We start from the raw sequence: 25,995 nt of genomic DNA, 5'->3' as shown, positions 1-25,995 counted from the left end.
CGTTACTTTGAATTTCCCGCCGTGCGTGCGCCTGCCACAAGCTTCATGACCGTGCCTGCGGGACCCGCGGACTCAATCGCCGCGGGGATACCCGCGATCGTGTCACGGAGCTCAAGAATGGGGAGATGCTGATGTAAACAGCATCTCCCCATTCTGCCTAATGACAGGACACTGATCGTCTGCTCCTTGTCATCAGGAGCAGCGTTCAGTGTCATGTCACACACAGCCCCTCCCTGCTCCACTAGTGGTTAACCCCTTCGCCGCCAGTGAAATTTTTACAGTAATCAATGCAGTTTTATAGCATTGATTGTTGTATTAATGCCAATGGTCCCAAAAATGTGTCAAAATTTCCAATGTGTCCGCCGTAATGTCGCAGTCGCAATAAAAATTGCTGATTGCCACCATTACTAGTAAAAAAAAATATTAATAAAAATGCCATAAAACTATTCCCTATTTTGTAAACGCTATAACTTTTGCGCAAACCAATCTATAAACGCTTATTGCGATTTTTTTTTTTTTTTTACCAAAAATATGTCGAAGAATACGTATCAGCCTAAACTGAGGAAAAAATGTTTTTGGGGGGATATTTATTATAGCAAAAAGTAAAAAATAATGCATTTTTTTTTTCAAATTTGTCGCTATGCTTTTGTTTATAGCGCAAAAAATAAAAACCGCAGAGGTGATCAAATACCACCAAAAGAAAGCTTTATTTGCACAAAAAAAGGACGTCAATTTGGTTTGGGGGCCACGTCGCACGACCATGCAATTGTTAGTTAAAGCGACGCAGTACCGAATCGCAAATAGTGCTTTGGTCAGGAAGGGGGTAAATCGTTCCGGGGCTGAAGTGGTTAAAGATGTCTGCTTTATAATTTCACCTGGAATGCAGACACTCTAGACAGGAAGTGTGTTACTGGCTGGATTACCCTGTAAAAATAAGTAAAAAAAAAAAAGAAAACAAATGCAGCCACATCTAAGGATTGCTAAGCTGCAATATATTACAGTTTGTTTTGGGGTTTAATACTGCTTTAAGCATTCTTTTCTCCCTAGTCTTTGTCACATACTAATGTTGGCCACAGGTAGACAGCTTATACCATTTAGTGATTTCAGACCTCAAATGCTTCAGTTTCGTTTCCAAATAGTCTTTTCAGATAACAGTATGTATGGCCTTGCTTCAGATCTGCTGTTTCTGCAGGACCATCAAATGCTGTATTGTACATGACTGGCAACGATATATTATTGACCTTTATTTCAACAATTATTGCTACTCAAAAACAACTGTTTAAAACTCTGACTGGCTCAGTTAATAGTTCATCTACTGTAGTTATTTCCTTCATCTGTTGCTGACACCTGTTTTACATGGCAAAGATATCTTTCGTCAAATTTCTCCCTTAAATCTTTACATCTTAGTCCATAAACTATAGGACTGGCACACTGGGCACATGAAAAAATTGTAAAAATAACCAAATCCAGCATAATGTATACAGTTTTTGTGTTATACAGTGCAATGGTCAAAAAGGTTGGGATGATATGAAGAGCAACCTGTAGTCCATGAATAAATATGGTTCTCCTGGCATTTTTATTGGCGTTAGTAAAATGTCCTGCTCGCTTACCTTCTTTATATATAGTGATATAGGATCCTATAATTAGACTGCCTGTAATTATAACAAAAATAATTCCAGTTACTCTTGATAGAAGGCTTGATAAAGTTGTTGGGCAAGATGGATCCAGCTGGACAGAGTGTTTTGGACCTTTTGCGATAATTTCATAGATCACGGAAATGGTGGGATCAAAAAGTGAAATAATCCATAAGAGCGCAACTATTTTGCGTTTCACTGAATGTGCAAACACCTGATACTTTAATGGCCAGCAAACAGCAATGCAAGTGTTCAATGCCATTAAGGCAAGACTAAGGAGGACTCCCCTTCCAATTGATATCTGCACTGCAAAAATGATCCAGCACACAATGGCTGGTGCATTGGCTCGGAGTGCTCGTAGAAAGGTAAAAACGGTTCCTGTCATAAAGAAAAAAGTCAGATACATCAAGTGGTGGCATAAGAGGAAGAATCTCACTTCTTTCTTCAGTGCACTGTCTCTCCAGATAGTCTGCGTTATCAGGATGGTGAAAAAACAGCAGATGAGGAAGTCCAGAAGGTAGAAAGTTGCCTTCACTAATTGTAGACTGGAATTAGTGGTATTGTTTTCTTCAGTGGTATTGTTCATAGTATAATTAATGTAAGTTCACATCTACAAAAGAAGAAACATGGACACATAAATTGGCTTTAGTGAAAAGAAAGTTCTTCTCTTTCAGAATGATAAGTCAATGCAATCCTACCTGTATATCTTTGTTCAATGAAAAGAACTGGAAAAAAAACGTACGCATGTACCAATGTCAAGATCCGTCCTTTAAACAGCTATGTGTTCACTGTCCTTAAATTCTAGAACCATAACCATTTAGAAATCCTTACATCCTACAGTTTTTACATATAAACACATAAAAGCATCATACTGGGTCTTGGTTAATATCCAGCTCTAGCCAAAGCATTTTATTTACATTTGGATAGATATTGTATTGTTGCCTGTGTCCCCATCAGAACAGAAAGTGAAGGGTAATCGCTCCAACAGGCACATGGACAAAAACGCACCTGATAATGTTTTTATTGCAGTCCCTGTCTCCCTGCCCCAGTGACACGTGCACCTCCATTTATTTCACAGGGACAGGAAGTAGGGCAAAGTCTCCCTAATGCGGTCACAGACAGAAATACAAACCTAGCAGAACTGCTACTCTTACACACTCTAAAACATAACACCTCATGTAAACCAAAATAAGATTTTTCTAACTTCTATTTTATTGCAGGATAACTAACAGCATAGCTCCCAACTGTCCCCGATTTGGAGCAATGTCCCTCTGTCCCTCATTCCGCCTCATTTGTCCCTCATTTTGGTCTGATCTATATAAAATGCACTTTTTATCTTATAAAAAGTGTTTCCCAGTGCTAAACCTTTCATCCAATTTCTAAATTGCTGCATTTGTACATTTCAAAAGCCAATATAAAGGTATAGCAGTGGTAAAAAAAAAAAAAACACTCATGGGTTTAAAAAAATCTCTTTTGTTGTAGTATTCTCCTTTATGAGGCATGGGAGGGGGTGTGTCCTATGCCTACATATATTTGCTGATAGGTGTCCCTTGTTCCCATCTTAAAAGGTTGGGAGGTATGTAACAGTAACAAAACCACCTTAGTAAATACTAGCATTCATCAGTTATCTTTATAGGTAATTTATGGCCAAAAAGCAGACAAAAGGATACCAAACATATTATCAATGCCACTCAAGCACAAAAAGATGGGAAATTGCTAAATCTATTCAGAAAGGAGACAAACCTTTTTCAAGTATATCCATGACAGGATGAAAATATATTATAGAATCACAAAAATTAATACTGGGTACAATACATACCTTATATATGCCACCTGTACGGTTTTCTCCCGGACAGTCCGGTATTTGAATGATGTGTTTGGGATTCCATCTGGGAATGACATGTCTCCCCTCCCCGCCGTCCCTGCAGCCTGTCTCACTCACGCAGCAGAACAAAGCTGCCTTCTCCCCCTCCTTCTCATTCTCAGCTCTGTATATACACACAGGAGGAGGGGGGAGCAGGAACACACTCTGATTTTAGGTCTGTACAAAGTTTTCTATGCTTTGTAGATGGACAGGGAGGAGGGGAAGTGAATGGCTTTGGAAGGAGGAGACTAAAAAGATGTTCACTTGGTGGAGTGATTGGGGGATTAGGAGAATATGTGCTGGGGGGGAGGGGGCTTTGGTATGAGAAAGGACATATGCCAGAAGTGTGGGATACATTTGAAATCTGGCAGCCCCTTCCAGCACTAACCCTCTCCCTCCCGGAGTGCCCCCCAAAGCACATATCCAACACCCCTTTCCAGCACTAGCCCTCTCCCTCCCAGAGTTCCAGCACATATCCAACCCCCCTTCCAGCACTAGCCCTCTCCCTCCCAGAGTGCCCCCCAGCATATATCCAACCCCCCCCCCTTCCAGCACTAGCCCTCTCCCAACCAGAATGCAGCCCACCACATATCCAACCCCCCTCTTCCAGCACTAACCCTCTCCCTCCCAAAGTGCCCCCCAGCACATATTCAACCCCCCCTCCAGCACTAGCCCTCTCCCTCCCAGAGTGCCCCCAGCACATATCCAACCCCCCTTCCAACACTAGCCCTCTCCCTCCCAAAGTGCCCCCTCCAGCACATATCCAACTTCTCACAGAGGGGATGATCATGGCATCTGGGACCCCAGGACTCCTGAGAGATGGAGGACATTTGCCCTGGATGCCCACACTAGCTCCTGCTTGGCAAGTTAGTGGAGCCAAGTGCCAGAACTTGTTCCAGGACTCAGCCCAGATTCATGGGACGCTGGGATTTTTTTCAAATCTCAGGAAAGGCCCATTAAAACTGGGACAGTTGGGAGGTTTGGATTTGTATTAGAAGGGAGGAAAGGATTTGTGTTTGTGGGGGAAAAGTTTGTACTGGCAGAAGGGATTTAAATGGGGGGACTCCTGGAAAGCTAAAATTGTACATATCCACAAGACCAGGCCAGTGAATTTAGCATTTTTAGTAGTAAAACTAATGGTATCACTTATAAAAAAAATAGAGATCAATGATCATTTAAAATGTACAACATGCTGAACCCAAAGCAACATGGATTTACTAAGGGCAGATCATGTCAGATCACAAATGTTTTGGACAACAATGGTGTTGTGGATCTTGATTTCAGCCAAGCATGTGAAATGGTTCCACATAATGATATCCTAAAAAAAAGTTGGATAAGCTAGGACTTAACCTTTGGATGGTTCTGTGACTGTACAGTTGGCCAAAGAATAGATATCAGAGTGTGGATGTAACTGAAGTTTATTTGGAACAAAGACCAGTGACTAGTGGTGTACTGCAAAGCTCTGTACTAGGTCCAGTTCTATTTCATCTGTTTGTAACTAAACGCGTGATGGGTAAGCCCCACCCCCCTTGCTGGATTTGATTGACATCAACAGGAGGCAATTGCTCCCACTTCTGCCTCAGTCCCTGTGAGGCGAGAGAGTAGTGTTGTTGTTCTTGGACACAGTGCTGGATCGAGATCGGGTTCAGGTAAGTATTTAGAGGGGCTAGGAGGGAGCTGAACATGTAAAGTAAGGGAAATTAAACCTTACACCATTACAACCACTAGTGTTGAAAATATGTTCACTGTATTTTCATTGAAAATGTTAATAAACATGAAAAAACAAAATCCATGGACAGTCATAAACCAGTATGTATAAGGAGTCATCCTACTGGCTATCGCCCACAGCTTGGCTCCTATGTTCTGGTAGGCTTTAGCTAGGGTGAAAGGCCGTCTTCTGGTACAATAAATGGTTCTAGCTAATAATCCCTGGTGTTCATAGTATAAATCAATACTTGTAGATTGTATAGAGTAAAAAAAAGGAAGAGACTAGAGCAGAGAAAGGGGAGTAAGAGGGGAGGGGATGAATGAGTAGGGGAGAACATGTAGAAATAAGGGAGAGGGATGGTGTGAAGGGTTGAAGAAGAGCTGGAGAGCTGCTGATGAGACATTTTCTAGGGGGAACATGTGTTAAAGTACAAGGTGGCGGATCAATGACTTCTTGGGTCAGTGAGCCTCAGGGGTAAGATTCTCATCAAGAAGTTCTCCACGGGCTCGATAACATGTTCATTAGGGTGTTGGAGGTGGAGAAGCGGAGCAAGACAGACCACAGCATTGTATACTTTTCATATGTGTCATTATCAAGGGCCAACATCTCCTCCATCCTCATGGTATCATTCATGGTCGAAACCCACCGTGACAAAGGAGGAGTGGTATTTGTTTTACAATATGAAGGAATGAGTTGTCTCGCTGAGGGCATGAAAAAACGGAGTAGGTTTTGTTTTTGTGATTTTATAGACCCGAGTAATATAGAAAGGAGAGCAGTCTTTGGGGAGGTCGGTAATGTCTTATCATAAATGTTATTTTAGCATTCAAATACCTGAGTCCAGAAAGGGCAGATCCTCTCACATTCCCACCAGACGTGTAGATAAGTCTTTACAACCACTTTAAACATGCTTGGTAGCAGTGGGTGCCTAGTGGACAAAGAGTGAGATTTTCATTTCTTTTGCTAGGGATCACAACATTTTTTCATAACTATTAATCTTGTTAGCACTTTGGTGCGAGAGTATTTAAAGCTGACAGCTTCCTATCTGAGGATAAGATATATTATCTTTGTTGGCCATCTGAAGGAAGTGTATCTCTGTATTTGAAACAATTTGAACATTTGTTTGTACTTCTGTTCTATTGATGTAATTTACAATACAGTATTTTGTTATTTCAATCAAAACTATTAAAATATAAACATGCTTTGAGCAAACATAGATCTAAATTCATTTTTATATTTTAAAGCAAATGTATTATTAATATTTACTTTTTACATTAATCAACGTGTCTGTTTAATAAAATCGCGTTATTATTTTGGCAGACAAGGTGCAACATTGCTTCTGAGCTCCATCACGTGATGTAAAACCCAGGCAAAGATCTTGTGGTCCTTGGCTACCAGAACCAATGATGACATTTCCAAGGCTGTATATAAACACAATGAATTATCAAACTATTTCGTACAAACCTTTACCCTTGTGTATTTTGATTGTTTTATTGACAACTACCTTCGAAATGTGTTATGAGACAACTGTACCAACTACAAACAAAAGGAAAAAATCTTTTTTTTTTTTTTAAAGGACACAGTAGAAGGAACCAAGATAAGTATATGTTAATACAAGTTGCATATATTAAGGCTTTATGCTGCCCCTTCTAACACAACTGCCTTAGGCACTGGTCCACAAGTGCTTTGTGGGAAATAACAGCCTGGGTGTTTAAGATCATTAGACATTGAAGCGAGTATATCATTTTTAGTTAACAGATCCTGTCTTGTAGATGAGCAAGGCACAGTCACTGTATAAGGAACCAAAGCTTATACAGTATATGTAACAAGCAATATGGCTTCACCTTTGTGTAGAAAAAATGCATTTAAATGTGAATGCACATTGATACTATTTCTTACATTACAAAAAATTGTAACAAGACGCATTTCCTCTTTTAAAAAAAATAAAAATAAACCCTGTGCTAGGTTAAATATAACCTAAAGCAGAGGCTGCACAAGTTACTGTACAAGCCTTCCCCATTCTCTGCTGTAGCCAGCCCGCCTTTTCCAAATTATAATGCAAGTTTAGACTTTTTAAAAGTCAAAACCTACACAGATTTAATTCTGAGGATGGCTATACTGTCTGTATTTCCTGGAGGTAACAGTCAGAATATATCTTTCTAAAAGTTAACATCTAAAAATTTTAGATTTGATTAGTGACCGTGGGTCTGATTTCTAAATGAGATCTATTGTTATAACAGTAAGCTGCAGTTGAAAAGTAAAAAAAGAAAAAATAAGCTGCGCTAAATACAACGTGTACCAAGACCAAGGCCTACTATGCAAAATTAAATAATTTGACAGTAAATTACAACTCTATTGTACCCCTAATTGATGGGGGAAAACATTCAAAACCAAAGTGCATATGCAAATGATGTGACAATCTTTCATCTGTTCTGCCTTACCCTTAGGTAGGCAGGACACAACCTCAATTATAAATAATACAAATGATCCAGGTTAATAATAAAAAACACCCAGTGAAATAAAAAAAGAGTCTCCGTGAAATAAAAAATTAAGTTTAGTCCTGCTGTAACAGATTAGATGTGAACGAAATCCTCCATGAATGAACAGTGCTCTATCCACCACCATATATCTGAATTAGCTTCTTACCGGAAATTCATGACTCCCCACTACAGAGGGTCACAATGAGCATATAAATATGAAATCGTCCCCCACTCCAAAGGAATCCTTATTAGTCTCCTGACACCACCGCTTTTATGCATAAATGGCTGGATACGTTCCCACAGGACACCTCTGATGTGTTTGGAGAGCTCAAAGGTATGCACCAATCATGAAAGAGAGATAAAGCTCCAATAGTGTAAAACCTTTTATTATTAAATCCAAGATATAAAATTGCACTGTATTTAGCGCAGCTTATTGTTTCTTTTTTTGTTTATTTCTGTAGTTATGTGATACAGCTAAGCTGCAGCTGAATTTGGTCTTTTGAGACCAGTCAGTATTTTGTGATTCACCTTAGCGCAGTTTCTTTTTCTTTTTCCATGCAGTTGAAAAGTAACCTGACTTCCAATAAATTTGAAATTTTCACACTTCGGGTGACTTTCAAGTAAGTTCTATAACACCAAATTCATGCTGCCTTTATTTAGTGCATTTTCTAATCAAAAAACAAGAAACAATAGGAAAATGCTCATAGAAATATTTTCCAAAGCTGGGAAATCTCTGGGGTTGATTTACTTTGGCTTACCATACATGGTTCGAACCTTGGCTGGTTCAGTAGGAACTGGATTCAAACCATTAATGGGCAGGCTGAATGTACCAAGATGATCGATCAGTCAACTTGGGTACAACCAGCTTGCCGGATTTGCTTCCGATTATCGCAAATGGCTGCTATAGCCGCTAGCGATAATCAATTTCTTCTCCCAGTGCGGACGGCATCCCCCACCCGCCACTCCTCCGGAAGAAGACAATATCTCAGCAGGAGGGATTCCCTTGACAGCACTGTCTGTACTGATGGGGGAAATTAAATGTCTACTTTGCAAAGTGAATGTAAAGCCGCGTACACACGGGCGGATTGTATGGCCAACTTAGTCCGTCAGGCAATCCGACGGACAGTCCGTCCTACTTTCGAATGAACGGACTTGACCACACACGGATGCAAAACAGTCCGTCCAAAGTTTGCGCGATGACGTGTACAGCACGTACGACGGGACTAGAAATAGGAAGTCCAATACACAGCAATGCAACCTTTCGCCGTGTAAATCCTTTCTGAGCATGCGCCATACTTAGTCCGTCGAACTAGCCTACTCACGAGCGGATTGTCCGCTGAAACCAAAGTACGACGGACAATATTACGGAAATTCCGAAATACTTAGTCCGCCAGACTGCACGCTGAAAAAGTCAGCTGAAGCCCACACACGAGGGGACTGTCCGCTGAAATGTGTTTCGACGGACTAAGTTGGCCAGACAGTCCGCCCGTGTGTACGCGGCTTTAGAAGCTGTGTTCAATTTGAATACCCGATTATGTGTTAAGAAATTTAAAAAAAAAAGGATTTTCTCTAGCATATGCTTGGTTACTCAAAGTGAACACTTTATTCAACAACATTTATTTGGCAACTTGAACGTTCTCTACTTCTTTACTAAATCAACCCCCTCTGCACTGCATTAGGAATGAGCTCACCCACCAGAAAGCTGTAATTGTACCTGGCTAATCATAATCAGCTAAGGCATTCCTCAGCCCGCAGCCAAAAGAGGTTTATATCCGTACGGCTGTTGGGCAGGAAATACCTTGGCCACTTATGATTGGCCAAGTACAGTGACCGCTTCCTGCCCAGAGTGCTCTGGTGGGTTTCAGACTAGGATACGAACATGCATGAGCTCATCCTTAATTCCATTCAAAGGTGATCTAAAATGTTTCTTATCTTCCCCCAGGGAACTGCTATGTGCCTCAATCCTTGCAAAATGTGTACTGTTTGCAAAGACCTGGTGTTCCTTACATTTTAAAGCTTCACAAAACTACGTAAGCAGTTAATTTCACTTGAGGCAGGCTGTAGAAGGATCACAGAAACTTACTGTAATGATACCTCGCTCACTTCAAGTGGGAAATTTGTCTTCTACTGCTGCTGCTTGCGTAATTGGAGAAATAATTATAGGATGCAAACTGTAGTAAGCAAGATTTAAATGCATTTGGCAGGAACACTTCTTGATGCAACTTTGAGAAAATGAAAATCTGACTTTGAACAAATGCATATTGTCCCCTTTTCTTTGGTTCCCACCAGGGGTACTTTATGCATGAATTTTATATACCACGCAGCCATAACATTAGAACTACCTACCATAACCCATTGGAGTATGGACACCAATAGGTCTCTGAAGGTATACTGTAGAATCTGGCACCAATCCATCAGCAGCAGATGCTTTAAATCCTGAAAATTGCAGGATGGGGCCTTCATGCATTGGACTTGCTTTTCCAGCACATCACCACAGATGCGAGATTGGATTGAGATCTGCAGAATTTTAAGGTTCTAAGTCGACACCTCAAACTCATTGTTGTGTTCCTCAAACCAAACACCAGTAGCAGATGCTTTAAATCCTGTAAGTTGCAAGGTGGGGTCTTCATGGATCAGACTTGCTTTTCCAGCACATCCCACAGAAGTTTGATTGGATTAAGATCTGAGGAATTTGAAGATTAAAAGTTGACACCTCAAACTTGTTGTTGCTTTCCTCAAACCAAACATCAGTAGCACGTGGCTTTAGGTTCTGTAAATTGAAGGGTGGGGCCTTCATGGATTGGACTTGCTTTTCCAGCACATCACCACAGATGCAAGATTGGATTGAAATCTGCAGAATTTTAAGGTTCCAAGTCAACACCTCAAACTCGTTGTGTTCCTCAAACCAAACACCAGTAGCAGATGCTTTAAGTCCTGTAAGTTGCAAGGTGGGGCCTTCATGGATCAGACTTGCTTTTCCAGCACATCCCACAGAAGCTTGATTGGATTAAGTTCTGAGGAATTTGAAGATTCAAAGTTGACACCTCAAACTCGTTGTTGTGTTCCTCAAACCAAACACCAGTACCATTCTTGAATACTTCAGACCAGGCCACCTATGTCCATTGCTCTGTGGTCCAAGTTCTGATGCTCATGTGGCCATTGTAGAGACTTTTGGCTGTGGACATGGGTGAGCTTGGGCACCCTGACAGGTCTGCAGATATGCAGCCTCATGCACAAAAAACTGAGATGCACACCTTTCAATGGGAACCAGCATTAATTTTTTTTCTGCAATTTAACCACTTTCAGACCGGACCATTTTGCTGGTAAATGACCAGAGGTCTTTTTACACTTTGGCACTGCGCTGCTTTAACTGGTAATTGCGCGGTCATGCAATGTTGTACCCAAACAAAATTTGCGTCATTTTCTTCCCACAAATAGAGCTTTCTTTTGATGGTATTTGATTGCCTCTGCGATTTTTATTTTTTGCGATATAAACGTAAAAAGACCGCAAATTTTGAAAAAAAATGATATTTTCTACTTTTTGTTATTAGAAAAATCCAATAAACTCAATTTTAGTCATACATTTAGGACAAAATGTATTCAGCCACATGTCTTTGGTAAAAAAAAAGTCAATAATTGTATATTTATTGGTTTGCGCAAAAGTTGTCACATCTACAAACTAAGGTACGTTTTCTGGAATTTACGCAGCTTTTAGTTTACGACTGCCTATCTCATTTCTTGAGGTGCTAAAATGACAGGGCAGTACAAAACCCCCCCAAATGACCCCATTTTGGAAAGTAGACCCCCTAAGGAAATTGATAAGAGGCATGTTGAGCCCATTGAATATTTTATTTTTTTGCCTCAAGCGATTGAATAATGACAAAAAAAAAATTTTTTTTTTTTTTTTACACAAAGTTGTCACTAAATGATATATTGCTCACACATGCTATGGGCGTATGTGAAATGACACCCCAAAATAAATTCTGCTGCTTCTCCTGAGTACGGGGATACCACATATGTGGGACTTTTTGGGAGCCTAGCCGCGTACAGGGCCCCGAAAACCAAGCACCGCCTTCAGGCTTTCTAAGGGCGTAAATTTTTGATTTCACGCCTCACTACCTATTACAGTTTTGAAGGCCATAAAATGCCAAGATGGCACAAAACCCCCACAAATGACCCCATTTTAGAAAGTAGACACCCCAAGCTATTTGCTGAGAGGCATGTTGAGTCCATGGAATATTTTATATTTTGCCACAAGTTGCGGGAAAATTACAAACTTTTTTTTTTTTTTTTTTTTTTTCACAAAGTTGTCACTAAATGATATATTGCTCATGCATGCCATGGGCATATGTGAAATGACACCCCAAAATAAATTCTGCTGCTTCTCCTGAGTACGGGGATACCACATATGTGGGACTTTTTGGGAGCCTAGCCGCGTACGGGGCCCCGAAAACCAAGCACCGCCTTCAGGCTTTCTAAGGGCGTAATTTTTTGAGTTCACTTCTCACTACCTATTACAGTTTTGAAGGCCATAAAATGCCAAGATGGCACAAAACCCCCACAAATGACCCCATTTTAGAAAGTAGACACCCCAAGCTATTTGCTGAGAGGCATGTTGAGTCCATGGAATATTTTATATTTTGCCACAAGTTGCGGGAAAATTACAAACTTTTTTTTTTTTTCACAAAGTTGTCACTAAATGATATATTGCTCACGCATGCCATGGGCATATGTGAAATGACACCCCAAAATAAATTCTGCTGCTTCTCCTGAGTACGGGGATACCACATATGTGGGACTTTTTGGGAGCCTAGCCGCGTACGGGGCCCCAAAAACCAAGCACCGCCTTCAGGCTTTCTAAGGGCGTTACAGTTTTGAAGGCCATAAAATGCCAAGATGGCACAAACCCCCCCCCCCCAAATGACCCCATTTTAGAAAGTAGACACCCCTAAATTTAGGGGTACACTAGTGAGACTAGGTAATAAATGGCGGGTGCCCTGAAACTATAAAAAAATAACTAACCAACCAGCGTCACCTGTAACAGTTATATGGTGATCACTGGTGAAAGGGTTAACTAGGGGGCAATCAGGGGGCTTTATGCGGTAGTATATGGGGGTCCCTGGCGCTATAAAAAGCTGCGGCGAACCTAAATACCTACCTGCCTAACTAGCGTCACCTGTGACACTAATACAGCGATCAGAAAAACGATCGCTTATTAGGCTGGGTTCACACTGGAGCGATGCGGGAACGCCACGAATGCGCGGCGGGTTCCCGCATCGCATGCCTCCCGGCGGCAGTTCACACTGCCCTATGCGAACTGCTGGGAGTGTCAGTGAAATGTTAATGACACCCCCAGATCAGTTCGCATATCGCAGTGCGATCTGCAAACTTGGATCGCATGGTGTGAACACCCATGCGATCCGATTCTGCTGCGGACCAAAAAAAGGGTCCCGTGCGAGTTTGCGGCGGGTGCGGCGGGTGCGACACGAATTCAGCCATACTATCTGTATAGCTGAACTCGAATCGCACAGAGATCGGATGTGATTTGCACTGCAGTGCGGTGCGAATCACATCCGTTCTCATAAACCGCTGCAATGTGAACCCAGCCTTAGTGACACTGGCGACGGGGGGTGATCACGGGGTTAAACCTTTATTGGGGGGGTTAGGGGGGTACCTTAGAACTAAAGGGGGCTAACCCTAACTGCCCTAACAGTTATTAGTCACAAATGACACCTGCCGGGTGATCAGGGGGTTAAACCTTTATTAGGTAATAAATGGCGGGTGCCCTGAAACTATAAAAAAATAACTAACCAACCAGCGTCACCTGTAACAGTTATATGGTGATCACTGGTGAAAGGGTTAACTAGGGGGCAATCAGGGGGCTTTATGCGGTAGTATATGGGGGTCCCTAGCGCTATAAAAAGCTGCGGCGAACCTAAATACCTACCTGCCTAACTAGCGTCACCTGTGACACTAATACGGCGATCAGAAAAATGATCGCTTATTAGGCTGGGTTCACACTGGAGCGATGCGGAAACGCCGCGAATCCGCGGCGGGTTCCCGCATCGCATGCCTCCCGGCGGCAGTTCACACTGCCCTATGCGAACTGCTGGGAGTGTCAGTGAAATGTTACTGACACCCCCAGATCAGTTCGCATATCGCAGTGCGATCTGCAAACTCGGATCGCATGGTGTGAACACCCATGCGATCCGATTCTGCTGCGGGCCAAAAAAAGGGTCCCGTGCGAATTTGCGGCGGGTGCGGCGGGTGCGGCGGGTGCGGCGAATGGCTGAACTCGAATCGCACAGAGATCGGATGTGATTTGCACTGCAGTGCGGTGCGAATCACATTCGTTCTCATAAACCGCTGCAATGTGAACCCAGCCTTAGTGACACTGGCGACGGGGGGTGATCACGGGGTTAAACCTTTATTGGGGGGGTTAGGGGGGTACATTAGAACTAAAGGGGGCTAACCCTAACTGCCCTAACAGTTATTACAGTCACAAATGACACCAATGCAAAAAAAAAAAAAAAAAAAAAAAAAATGACATTGGTGTCACTGTGACTGGGGGGCAGGGGTAATTGGGGGGGTGATCGGGGGGTAAAGGGGGGGTGTGAGTGTGCCTGGCATGTTCTACTGTGTGTGGGATGTGTTGGTGCAACTCACTGATCCGCTCTCCTCCGTGTCGGAACGAAAAATACCGACACGGAGGAGAGAATACATCACTTCCTCTCCTGTGTTTACATTACAGGAGAGGAAGTGATGTCACCGGGGATTTCCATTCGTCGGGAGCGATCGCGAGGGGGTGGCCATGAATGAATGGCCGTCCCCTCGTCCGGGATCGCTCCCGAACGAAAACCGACCGCCGCAGGCACCGGGCGGGGGCCCGATCGGGCCCCCGACCTGCGGGAGGCAAAACACGTACATCTACGTGCTTATGCCTGCCCGTGCCATTCTGATGACGTACATCGGCGTTAGGCGGTCGGCAAGTGGTTAAGCTACAGTAACTCTTCTTTTGAAACTTACTCCATAGGCCAGTCTTCGCTCTCCACATGCATCAGTGAGCCCTAGTCGACCATCGCCCTGTCACCAGTTCACCGGTTTACCATCCTTGGACCACTTTTGGTACGTCCTGACCACTGCAGACTAATGCCCTGTACACACAGTTGGACATTCCGACGACAAAATCTGTCGGATTTTTTCTAATGGATTTTTCCCCAAACTTGTCTTGCATACACACGGTCACACAAATTTGTAGGAAAATCCAATCATTCGGAACAAGGTGACGTACAACACGTACGACAGGACTATAAAGAGGCCGTTAGCCAATAGCTTTCATCTCGTAATTTATTCTGAGCATGCGTGGCACTTTGTGCATAGGAGTTGTCTACACACGATCGTATTTTGTTGTCGGAAAATTTTATATCCAGATCTCAAACTTTGTGTCAGAAATTCAGACGGAAAAAGTCTGATTGAGCCCACACACAATTGGAATTTCCGACAACACAATCTGATCGCACATTTTACGTCGGAAAGTCCGACCGTGTGTACAGGGCATAAGAGTATCCCACACAAGCTACAATTTTGGAGATGCTCTAACCCAGTTATCTAGCCATTACAATTTAGTCCTTGTTGACCAAATCCTTACACTTGTCAATTTTCAACACATCAACTTCAGGGACAACATGTTCAATTGCTGCCTAATATATCCCACCCATTTAAAGATATCATTGTATTGAGATAATCAATGTTATTCACTTTACCCATCAGTTGTCATAATGTAATGAATGACCGGTGTGTCTTTATCATGTTTTATTGTATAGTCTCCATGTGCTCTGTTTACACTTTTCCTAAAGCCCCTTCCCACTCCAAAAAGATCTTTAGAATATTTTTATTTTTCTCAGGCTCCTGGCTTTTAAGTAAAAGTGGCCGGCGAGGCTGTAGAGCCACCTGATCACTTTTATGAGACTCACAGTGTGCTGCCCCTCCTGCTAAACCCACGGTTCTCGGGCTCTCCTGCTGCTTCTAGGAGCCAGGGAAGACAAGATATCTTACCAGCATGATCAGTGATGGGACATTAAGGAACATTAATTTCTCAAAATCTGTAGAGTGTGAATCCAGAAGCGCTTAGCTCTGAGCACATCTGGGTTCAGAGCTGTCAAAATTTTCGACTTCAAAGTCCATTAAACAACTGATTGAACAAAGTCTGTAGTAGAGGGCAGAAGAGACATGAGGTCTAGTAGGCCTCAGATGCCTCTATAAGAATTGCAGTCATCTTCCTAGTGCTATAACATATGGGGCTTGTTGGCCTACTTGTGATTGCAAGCTTTCAAAAAATGTATAATGTTTGAAGGTTTCAGGTAAGCTTCTATCTAAAAATACAGATTTTAACATGCATGCAAAAATTAAAAAAAATAGGTGAACTGGTTAATAATAAAGTTATACAACATCTAATGCCTCACAAGTCACTGAAACCTTGATGTCAAAGCACCATTAATACAGATTCCTATTGACAGCTGAGGTGAACGCAGGAATGAGTTCTAGCCATTTACTGGGAAACCAACTCTTTGGCACCAGGAAGAGTATCTAGGCAGCCAGGTTTAGTGGACATTAGGATCACGACACTCACTTGATTAACTGCACTAAAATGTGACTCCTGCCTAAGCAAGTGGAAATTAATCATAAAGATAATTTTATGTACAAAACTGTTCAGATGGTGTAAAACAAACAGTTCATAATATTTCACTCTATATATACCGTAACCCTGTGTCTGTCATTTTATTTTTTTAAATGTTATAGAAATGTGCCTAATTAAATTCAGAAAAATATACACATTTTATGATTTTTCTGTTAACATGAAATAATAATAAAATATACTGTCATTACAAAATGTCATTTACAGTCATCTTAATGACACAGCAGCTAATTCTGACATTTTTGGCACAGGGAGGCTTTTTCAAAAGAGGACTGATCTAAGTGAAATGGTTTTATGCGTAGGTGTTCATTTTCAAGTAGAGATGAGCATAATTGCTGCAATATAACTGTGAGGGGGTATCAGACCCTATGTGTTCAAAATCCTTTCCTCACATGACAAGTTGCTGCTGGAAAACATCTAACTGATGTAGGTACATTAGCTGGCTATGAGCCCATCCATGACATAGATGTGGTCCACAGGTGAAATGTGTAGACCATCATAGATGGAAATTGCACTGTAATACCAAAAATTGCTGGTATAGAAATCATTATCTCTTAAAGTGGTTGTAAACCCATCTGGAAAACAAAAAAAGCAACCTGCAAGGCAAAGGCATAATGAGCTAGTATGCATAGCATACTTACCTGAGAACGAAGCCCCCGAAGCGGTCCTCCGTCTTCATGTCTGCCGCTGCCATGGATCCCGGAGTGACTTCCGGGTCTCGCTGCTCCCTGGTGCTGTGATTCGCACATGGGAGCCGACACTCGCGGCATATCGCCACGGTCTGCAGCCTGCCCACTGCGCCTGCAAGTGGAACTAAAGTCCATAAATACGTCTTTTGGCAAAAGAGATATAGCAAGAATAGAGCTTTTACAATAAATCATTTATGTATGCTAAGAATATTTGTATATGTGTGTGTGTATATATGTATATGTGTATATATATATATATATATATATATATATATATATATATATATATATATATATGTCTTTATGGACCTTGCTTTGTGCACTGGTCCAAAAATCATTACCTATATCTCCATATAGTGTTTTTCCCATCCAAGATCCTTTTAAAATTATCCATACTTCCTGCTGACACCACCAATTGTGGAAGAGAATTCCACATCCTTACCACCCTGACTGATAAAAAAAAAACCTACGCAGCTTAAGGTTAAACCGCTTCTCTTCCAGTCTCATCGTGTGGCCCCGTGTCTTCTTATACTCCCTGGGACTGAAAACGTCATACTTACGCTAGGATCGCCATTGAGATATTTGTATAACGCTATCATATCTCCTCTCAAGCGTCTCTTCTCCAGGGAGAATAAATTTAACGCTTGTAGTCCCCATAATAATTTAGTTGCCCTTCTCTGGACTCGCTCCAGCACATCGCTTCTGAGGATTGGTGACCAGAACTGGATGGAATACTCCAGATGCGGCCGAACCAGAGTCTTATAAAGTGGCAGAATACTCACTTTACCTTTGAAGTAAATTCCCTTTTTAACACATGATATTATTCTGCTTGCTTTGGTAGCTGCAGCTTGATACTGCATGCTATTGCTCAGTCTGTCTTCTATTAGGGCCCCTAGATCCTTCTCCATCCTGGAATCCCCTCAGGGTTCTCCCCCTAATGAGTAACTTGTGTTTATATTTTTACCCCCCCCCCCCCCCAAGTGCATTACCTTACATTTTTTAAAGGTTAGACTTAATTTACCATGCATTAGCCCACTCCATTCATTTATTCATGTCCTCTTGTAAAGTTTCTATATCCTGCTGTGTTGTTATTGGCCTGCATATTTTTGTGTTGTCAGCAAACCCTGAGATCAAGCTATTTATCCCACCCTCTATATCATTTATAGGTAAACTGAACAGAATTGGTCCCAGGACAGAGCCTTGGGGTACCCCACTAATCACTCTAGACCATTCTTAATATAAGTTATTTATCATCACCCTTTGAACATGACAAATTAGACAGTTTTTTTTATCCAAGAACAAACCTTATGGTCCATGCCTACAGACCTCAGCTTGTTATTAAGCTTTTGTGGGGGACTGTATCAAATGCTTCTGCAAAATCCAGATACACCACATCCACTGGCCTACCTTTGTCCGTATGGCAGCTCGCTTCCTCGTAGAATGTTAATAGCCTTCCCAGAAGAGTTGAAGCTGTTATAGCTGCAAAGGGTGGGCCAACTCAGTAGTGAGCCCTACATACTAAGCCCTTGTACACAGGGATTTTGTCTGACGGATTTTGTCCGAAACTGGTGTTGCATACACACAGTCGGACAAAGTTGTTGGAAAATCCAATCGTACGTAACGTGACAACGTTATTTTGTTACGACGGGACTACGTTCAGGCTAGTAGCCAATAGCTTTGGTCTAGGAATTTGATCTGAGCATGCGTGGCACTTTGTCCGATCGGAATTCACTACACACAATTGGACAAAGTCCAATCGGATCATGTTGTCGGAAAGTTTTATAGCCCAGCTCTAAAACTTTGTCCGACGGATATTCCGACGGAAACAGTCCGATGGAGCCCACACACAGTCGGATTATCCAACAACACGGTTCGATGGGAAATTTTCCGTCGGAAAGTCTAACCGTGTGTACAAGGGCTAAGGATGCAATTCCATTAAACTTAATGTGCGTGTAAAGGCAGGTGTCCCAATATTTTTTGTAATATTGTGTGTGTGTGTGTGTATATATACACACACACACACACACACACACACACACACACACACACACACACACACACACACACACACACACACACACACAGTGCTCAGCATAAATGAGTATACCCTAACAGAAAAATGAGAAAGAAAACCTTTCTTTTCAGAATCAACATTTTCTATGGGAAACTATACTACAAAATACTCCTACAAATGTGGACCATTGATTGCAAGCAAGATTTGTTAATTTGCACACACCAAATTTTGTTTTATTAACAAATTCATTCAAGACCATGTTGCAAAAATTAATACACCCCAATGAAAGTCTTAGGAGCAAAGCTAAATTTTAGCTAACAAAATCCTAATTAACAAGAATTCAACTACAGGGAGGCCCGCAGTGGATGGACTGAAAGGGAAGTAAGGAAGGGCCGGGCATGACAGGGTGGATAAGGTCTAAGGGGTTAAGGTGCAGAGAGAGAGGCTGTGGGGGAGGAGCAAGTGGAAAATGTTAATGGAAGGGGAGGAGCGCTTTAAAAGGAGGAAGGGGCGGAGCAACGGGCAGTGCGAAGGAAGGGACAGAGAGAGGAGGCAGTTTTGCACCACTGCTCCTCTGTGATGGCGGACCTGGCGACACTCCTGGCGGGGCTGAGGCGACGGACGGACGGACGGACGGACGGACGGACGGACGGAGGAACGTGGGCCGGTCTGGCTGAAGGAGCATCTCGGGTGGCTGGCGGTTGCGGTGGGACCGGACTACAGGAGGGGTGAGAGCCTGCAGCGCACGCGGAGGTCGCGGCCTTCGGCGCACTTTTTACTTGGGCCTGCTACTCGGCCACCTCGTTTAGTGCGGAGCCCTGGGGAAGACCGATCGCTCCCCCCGGCGAGGGGGACTCGGGTGGACTTAGCGGGCCTCGGGCGGTCATCACGCCGCCGGCCTGTGTCGGGGGGTGGGGCGGGCATGCCACGAGGCGGGGGTGCTTCTTTGAGAATGAGGGTGGGGGGAGGGGGGGACTCTGCAGCAGGGCCCAGTTCTGCAGGAGGGATGGCTGCTCGGGCTGGCTCTACCAGGGATCAGGCGGCCAGGGGCAGGGGGACAGCACTTCAGCCTGGTCAGGAGCGGGGACCACCGGCAGGCTGCTCCACACAGAAGGCCAGCAGGGGCGCCCGGGTGTCTCCTTCTCCAGGGGCTGACAGGTCTGGTCCGCATCGCCAGTCTGCCGGGGAGGTCTTGGCCCGAGGGGTGGTGGCACCAATGCGGGTTGTGGCATCGGCCTCCGGGGTCTCTTCCCCCGGGGGGCTTACACCCCCCTCCTACCTGGGGACAGGAGGATCGGTCCGAAGAAGAGTTTCCAGAAGATGCGGTACCGGATCCAGCAGGGGATGTCACCAGTCCGGCTGTGGGGGGAGTTCCTGGACAGCCAGGTGAGTCACAAGATGCTTTCTTATTGTCTGTGGCATTGCGGGGTCTGTTGGGGGTGGTACGGGCAGGCACGGGGAGGCCAGTGGTGCATGTTGGGCGGGCCTCAGCGTGGGGGGGGGTTCAGGCGGCGGGACTGGGCAGCGAGGGTGCTGAACCTGCCGCACGGATGCAGGATTTGCTGGTTGGGCTCCGGGCCTTGGTGGGGCGGTTTGCCTGGGGGGCTGGCGCGGCCGCCGCCGGTGGCCCCGTGGGGGGCTCCCCTGGCCAGGGTGCTTGGGGGGTTCCTGGGGGCCTGGGGGTGCGACGCCATTGGCACCTTCTGTGCCGACTCCAGTGGGGGAGGGGCGGTGGGGGCGCCAGTAGTGGACGCAAAAATATTGGAATATAGAATAAAGCGAACAAACGGCAGCGGCTGTACGGTCGGATATCGATCGGGTCGCCGACGCGGCATGGTGGGTGGTGTACGGGTGTTTCGTGGGGCCGCTGGGGGCCCCCTGGACGCAGGAGGTACGGGTAGGGCTCGGGAAAGGGGAGTAAGGGGAGACTTTCTCACTTCTCCCATTTGGTGAAGTTTAGATTGGACGGGGTCGGGCCCGATGATTCCCCGCAGGAGGATGAGGAAAAGCGGTGGTTTGCTACCGCGCAATTTACTAATTGGTTACGGGCATTTGCCATTCTGGCGAACGTCGTTTGGGAGCGGAGCCCCGAGCTTTGCCTACACGTCGTTCAGCGCGGCAGTTCGGTAGGTGCGGCGGTATGGTCAAGGGGCAAGGGGTCAAGGGGCGCCGATGGCCAAGGCCGATGTGGAATCGGCGTTCCGGCTGCTCCCTGTTCCTCGTGGGAGCTTTTGGCTGTTGGGGTGCCACTGGCGCGGTAATGAGGTTCAGTTGCGGATGTTGCAGTCAATCCTGGGTAAGCTGCGCTTCGCTGGTAGGATCATTCCCATGGGATGGATTTTCCATGGGCGGCTGTCGGCAGCTACGGTGGGGGTCAGCGTTCTGACGCACTTTGTGCGCCTGGGTAGGGGCCATAGGGAGGACTTGCGGGTTTGGCATGAGTTCTTGGCTTCCTACAATGGTAGGACAATTGGATGGCGGGCCCGGTTAGCAACGTTGACATGGCCTTGGCCACGGATGGGGCGGGTTCTACCGGGTTCTGTTGACACTATTTCCGGTGGTGTTAGCGTTGGAGCTGTGGGGGGAGGAGTGTAGGGGTTTGAAGTTGCACATTAATTACGACGCCATGGGTGTTGGGCAGGTGGTTAACTGCATGTCAGTTACTTCCTCTCCGGTTACACGGCTGATGCGGCAGTTCGTTTTTCGTTGTTTACAGTTGCATGTTTTTCTTTTCTGTACACATCTCGGGCGTGGCAATTGAGCTGGCTGACTCCCTGTCTCATTTCCAGTGGGAAAGATTCAGGGAGCTTGCTCCGGGCGCGGAAGCGGGAGGGGTCCCTTGCCCGGGGTGGATTAGGTGGCTGCGGAATGGCTCAGGCAGTTGGTGAGCGCGTCCACGTGGGCGGCCTTCTTCATGGTTGGGGCCAATTGGTTGGGTATGGTTAGGGGGCAGGGGTCGGTGATCGGGGACGCGGTAGGCGGCTGTTTGTGCTCTACTTTCTGGCCAGAATTGGGGAGCAGGGGTGTCGGTTTCCTCGAGTGGCCGGAAACTGGCGTGTTTGATGTTCTTGTTTAGCTTGTTGTGGGTGGATGATAATAAAAAAAAAAAAAAAAAAAAAATAAAGATTAAAAAAAAAAAAAAAAAAAAAAAAAAAAGATTTCTGGGTGCGACGGGCGTGGTAAGGTAATCGCGAGCAGGACAGGGCGAGGGATGCGCCGAGGCCGGTCACGTTCACGAACCTGCCGGCGATCTGTTATCGGCTGGGGTTTGTTTGCTCTTCAGGTTACGAGGCGCGGCTGTTCACAGCAGCGTTTTCTTTGGCTTTTATGGGGCGTTTCGGATCGGGGAATTGGTGAGCCCGACCGGGAGGGTGACTGGGGGTCTGTTTGACGGCATGGTGCGTTTGGACGGGACCGGGTGGGGCTCTGGCTGCGCAGGTCCAAAACGGACCAGCAGGGGGAGGGGGTGCTGGTGTCCCGGTTTGCGTTACCTGGTTCCAGGGTTTGCCCCGTGGCAGCGGTTCGGGACTTTTGAGAAGTGTGACGGGGGGGGGCCTTTCCTGCGGTATGAGGAAGGGTCCTTTTTGTTCAGGTACCTATTAGTTTCGGTGTTCCGGAAGTGTTTGCAGGAGGTGGGTTTGGATAGCAGAGGCTTTGCGTCGCACTCCTACCGCATCGGGCGGTCACTGAGGCTGCCCGGTGTGGGCTGGACGAGATGGCGGTTCGTCGGATTGGGAGATGGGAATCTCGGTGGTTTCCTACGTATGTTAGGCCTCAGTTGGCGGTGGTTTGAGTGGGTTTCTATTAAAAAAAAAAAAAAAAAAAAAAGAAATGAGTAAAAAAAAAAAAAAGAAAAAAAGTGGACACACATGCACAACGCAAGTGGAAGTTATTTACATATGTGCAGGGTGGTGTGGCTGTTTTCCTGTTGAGGTGGGTGCAATGGTGGTAGTTGACGGCTGGTTTTATGCTGTTGGTTTTCTTTTCAGATGGAGGTACGGCTCGCCTTGTCTGGATCGTGGGGCACTCCTGCGTGTGTTTGGGGGCTAGGAGAGGAGACCAACGACCTGGGGGCAGGCAACTCGGTGTTTCCCGGAGTGAGGCTTGCTTGCAAGGGTTGGGGATCCCGGGGCTGATCAGACATTGTAGCCGGGACGGTATGGCGCTGGGCTCGTTTGGTCGGGGGCATCAATTGGACCCGTATTAGGGTACACAAGGTGGTGGGGTGGTTTGTGGCCCGGCATAGCGGGTTTGTGGTTCGGCACCGGGAGCTGCCATGCAATGGGGTATGTGTGTTGGACGGAATGGGGTGCACTTAGCCGAGGTAGGGATTGATGGGTGGTCCTTGGGATTGCAAGCCGGTGTTCTAAGGCCTTGCGGGTGTGGGGTGGCCCTTAAGGGTAAGGGAGTCACCCTTTCGGGCTGTGGCGATGTTTGTCTGGTGGTCTTTGACGGTTGGCGGTAAATCAGAGGTCATCTGATAAGGGGTGGGGGGCCCATTGCTATTATGGGTCCCTCCGGTGTATTCCTGAACGTTGGATGGAATACCTTTATGGTTATCACTGTCGGAAGTTGTCTCCGAGCGGTCACAGCTGGAGGCCTGGTTAAGTGGAAGTGGGTACCGCAGTGAGTTGGTTGTTTGGTAAAGTTATGGGTCACCGTCAGAGATCACCAGACCGGGCATGTTATTTATATGCTATTCGTTATACCTGATGTTGGTTATGGTTATACATATATATTTGGCTATTTATATATTGAGATATATATTTTGATTGGAGTGTTTGAGTAATGGTAATAAAGGCTGTTATTGCCATTTTACTCCAAAGCAAGGTGTGGTCTCATCATTCATGGTTGTGGTAAAAGGGGTGGGGGTTGGAGTGGAATGGGTAACAGGTAAAAGACGGACCTTTAGACTACCCTGGTCAAGGGAGGCCCGCAGTGGATGGACTGAAAGGGAAGTAAGGAAGGGCCGGGCATGACAGGGTGGATAAGGTCTAAGGGGTTAAGGTGCAGAGAGAGAGGCTGTGGGGGAGGAGCAAGTGGAAAATGTTAATGGAAGGGGAGGAGCGCTTTAAAAGGAGGAAGGGGCGGAGCAACGGGCAGTGCGAAGGAAGGGACAGAGAGAGGAGGCAGTTTTCCCACCCTCCCTCCCTATTGTTAGGTTGCTGGGGTATTTTGGTTGTTGTTTTTGTTCTATTTCAGGTGGCAAGGATCGGATGTCATGACAGCGGTGCGGATGGAACTGGATGTTGGCGGTGTTTGTCTGGTGGTCTTTGACGGTTGGCGGTAAATCAGAGGTCATCTGATAAGGGGTGGGGGGCCCATTGCTATTATGGGTCCCTCCGGTGTATTCCTGAACGTTGGATGGAATACCTTTATGGTTATCACTGTCGGAAGTTGTCTCCGAGCGGTCACAGCTGGAGGCCTGGTTAAGTGGAAGTGGGTACCGCAGTGAGTTGGTTGTTTGGTAAAGTTATGGGTCACCGTCAGAGATCACCAGACCGGGCATGTTATTTATATGCTATTCGTTATACCTGATGTTGGTTATGGTTATACATATATATTTGGCTATTTATATATTGAGATATATATTTTGATTGGAGTGTTTGAGTAATGGTAATAAAGGCTGTTATTGCCATTTTACTCCAAAGCAAGGTGTGGTCTCATCATTCATGGTTGTGGTAAAAGGGGTGGGGGTTGGAGTGGAATGGGTAACAGGTAAAAGACGGACCTTTAGACTACCCTGGTCAAGGTGAGTCTAATTATTCATTAAACAGGTGTCCAGCAGACAGCTGATTATAAAAAGGGCATTACTTAAGAAAACCCCTTTAGCAATGACACCACATGGAAGATAAATGTCACAAGGCCTGAGAAAGAGAAAGTTTCTTTACACAAAAAAAGGTGACGGCTATAAGAAGATCAGCAAAGCTTTACTTATCTTTCAGAATACTGTAGCATAAGTGATAAAAAAAAAATAGAACTGCAAACATCTCACAGAGACATCCATGCCATCCACTGATAAGGAGGTTTGAAGATAATCACCATGCAAGTTCACTGCAGTTAGCTAAAGAAGTAGAAAGTCAAACTGGGGTGATTGTTTCCCATGGAACAATACAGCGTACACTGCAGAGGAATGGCATGCATAGGTGTCATTACTCAGCCTCTCCTAAAGCCCATGTACAAAAAAGCCAGCCTAGAATTTGCAAGGACCCATGCAGAAAAATAACAAAACTACTGGGACTCTATTCTGGAGTGATGAGACCAAGATAAACATTTTTGGAATGGATGGCTTCAAAACTGTATGGTGTCGCAAAGTTGAGGAGTACAAAGAACAATGCATGGTGTCTACAGTGAAACATAGTGGTGGCAGTATCCTTCTGTGGGGCTGCATGAATGCTGCTGGTGTCAGGGAGCTGCATTTCATTGATGGTATCATGAATTCACAGTTGTACTGCTCTATAAGCAGTACATCTACAAGTTGAGAATCACTCTCCATCTAGCACCCAGGCTCTAAGACCCCTTTCACACCACACCGCCCTTTGCGTCGGCGGTAAAACGTCGATATTTTTAGCAGCGTTTTACCGTCGGATTTGCGGCGCATTTCGGCTGCTAGCTTTTACCCCCCGCTAGCGGGCGCAAAAGGATTAAAACCGCCGGCAATACGCCGCAATAGCGGCGTTTTGCCGGTGGTATTACAGCGCTGCCCCATTGATTTCAATGGGGAGCAGCGGTGGAGGAGCGGTAAACACACCACTCCTTCATCGCTCCAAAGAAGCTGCTGGCAGGACTTTTTTCTGACGTCCTGCCAGCGCACCGCTGTAGTGTGAAAGCCCTCGTTACATTCAATCAGAACTTCAACGTCACCGAACTCCTCCCCCCTTCCCTTCATTAGCAGATGGAGGCACTTGGGGAAG

General features: G+C 45.2%; 1 protein-coding gene across 3 annotated transcripts in view; it reads right to left on the bottom strand.

The window, feature by feature from the left end:
- Nucleotides 1–1,229: 1,229 nt before the first annotated feature.
- LOC143988742 (uncharacterized) overlaps nucleotides 1,230–25,995 on the bottom strand; it is a 97,427-nt gene continuing 72,661 nt past the window's right edge. The window contains exons 1-3 of one of the 3 annotated variants that reach the window (XM_077488561.1): nucleotides 7,850–8,066; nucleotides 6,038–6,131; nucleotides 1,230–2,244 (exon numbers count right to left, since the gene is read on the bottom strand). In XM_077488561.1, coding sequence (XP_077344687.1) covers nucleotides 1,309–2,220 — 912 coding nt within the window. In that variant the 5' untranslated portion in view covers nucleotides 2,221–2,244; nucleotides 6,038–6,131; nucleotides 7,850–8,066 and the 3' untranslated portion in view covers nucleotides 1,230–1,308. Of the gene's footprint in view, nucleotides 2,245–3,453; nucleotides 3,649–6,037; nucleotides 6,132–7,849; nucleotides 8,067–25,995 lie in introns of those variants that run through there. The other 2 variants (XM_077488562.1, XM_077488563.1) reach the window with 2 other exon arrangements.

Source organism: Lithobates pipiens, unplaced genomic scaffold (assembly GCF_037356315.1).
Source record: "Lithobates pipiens isolate NorthernLeopardFrog02 unplaced genomic scaffold, aLitPip1_a1.2 Scaffold_18, whole genome shotgun sequence".
Taxonomy (NCBI): Eukaryota; Metazoa; Chordata; class Amphibia; order Anura; family Ranidae; genus Lithobates; species Lithobates pipiens.
The sequence above is the reverse complement of the archived record's forward strand: the minus strand, read 5'-3'. Positions and strand labels throughout refer to the sequence as shown.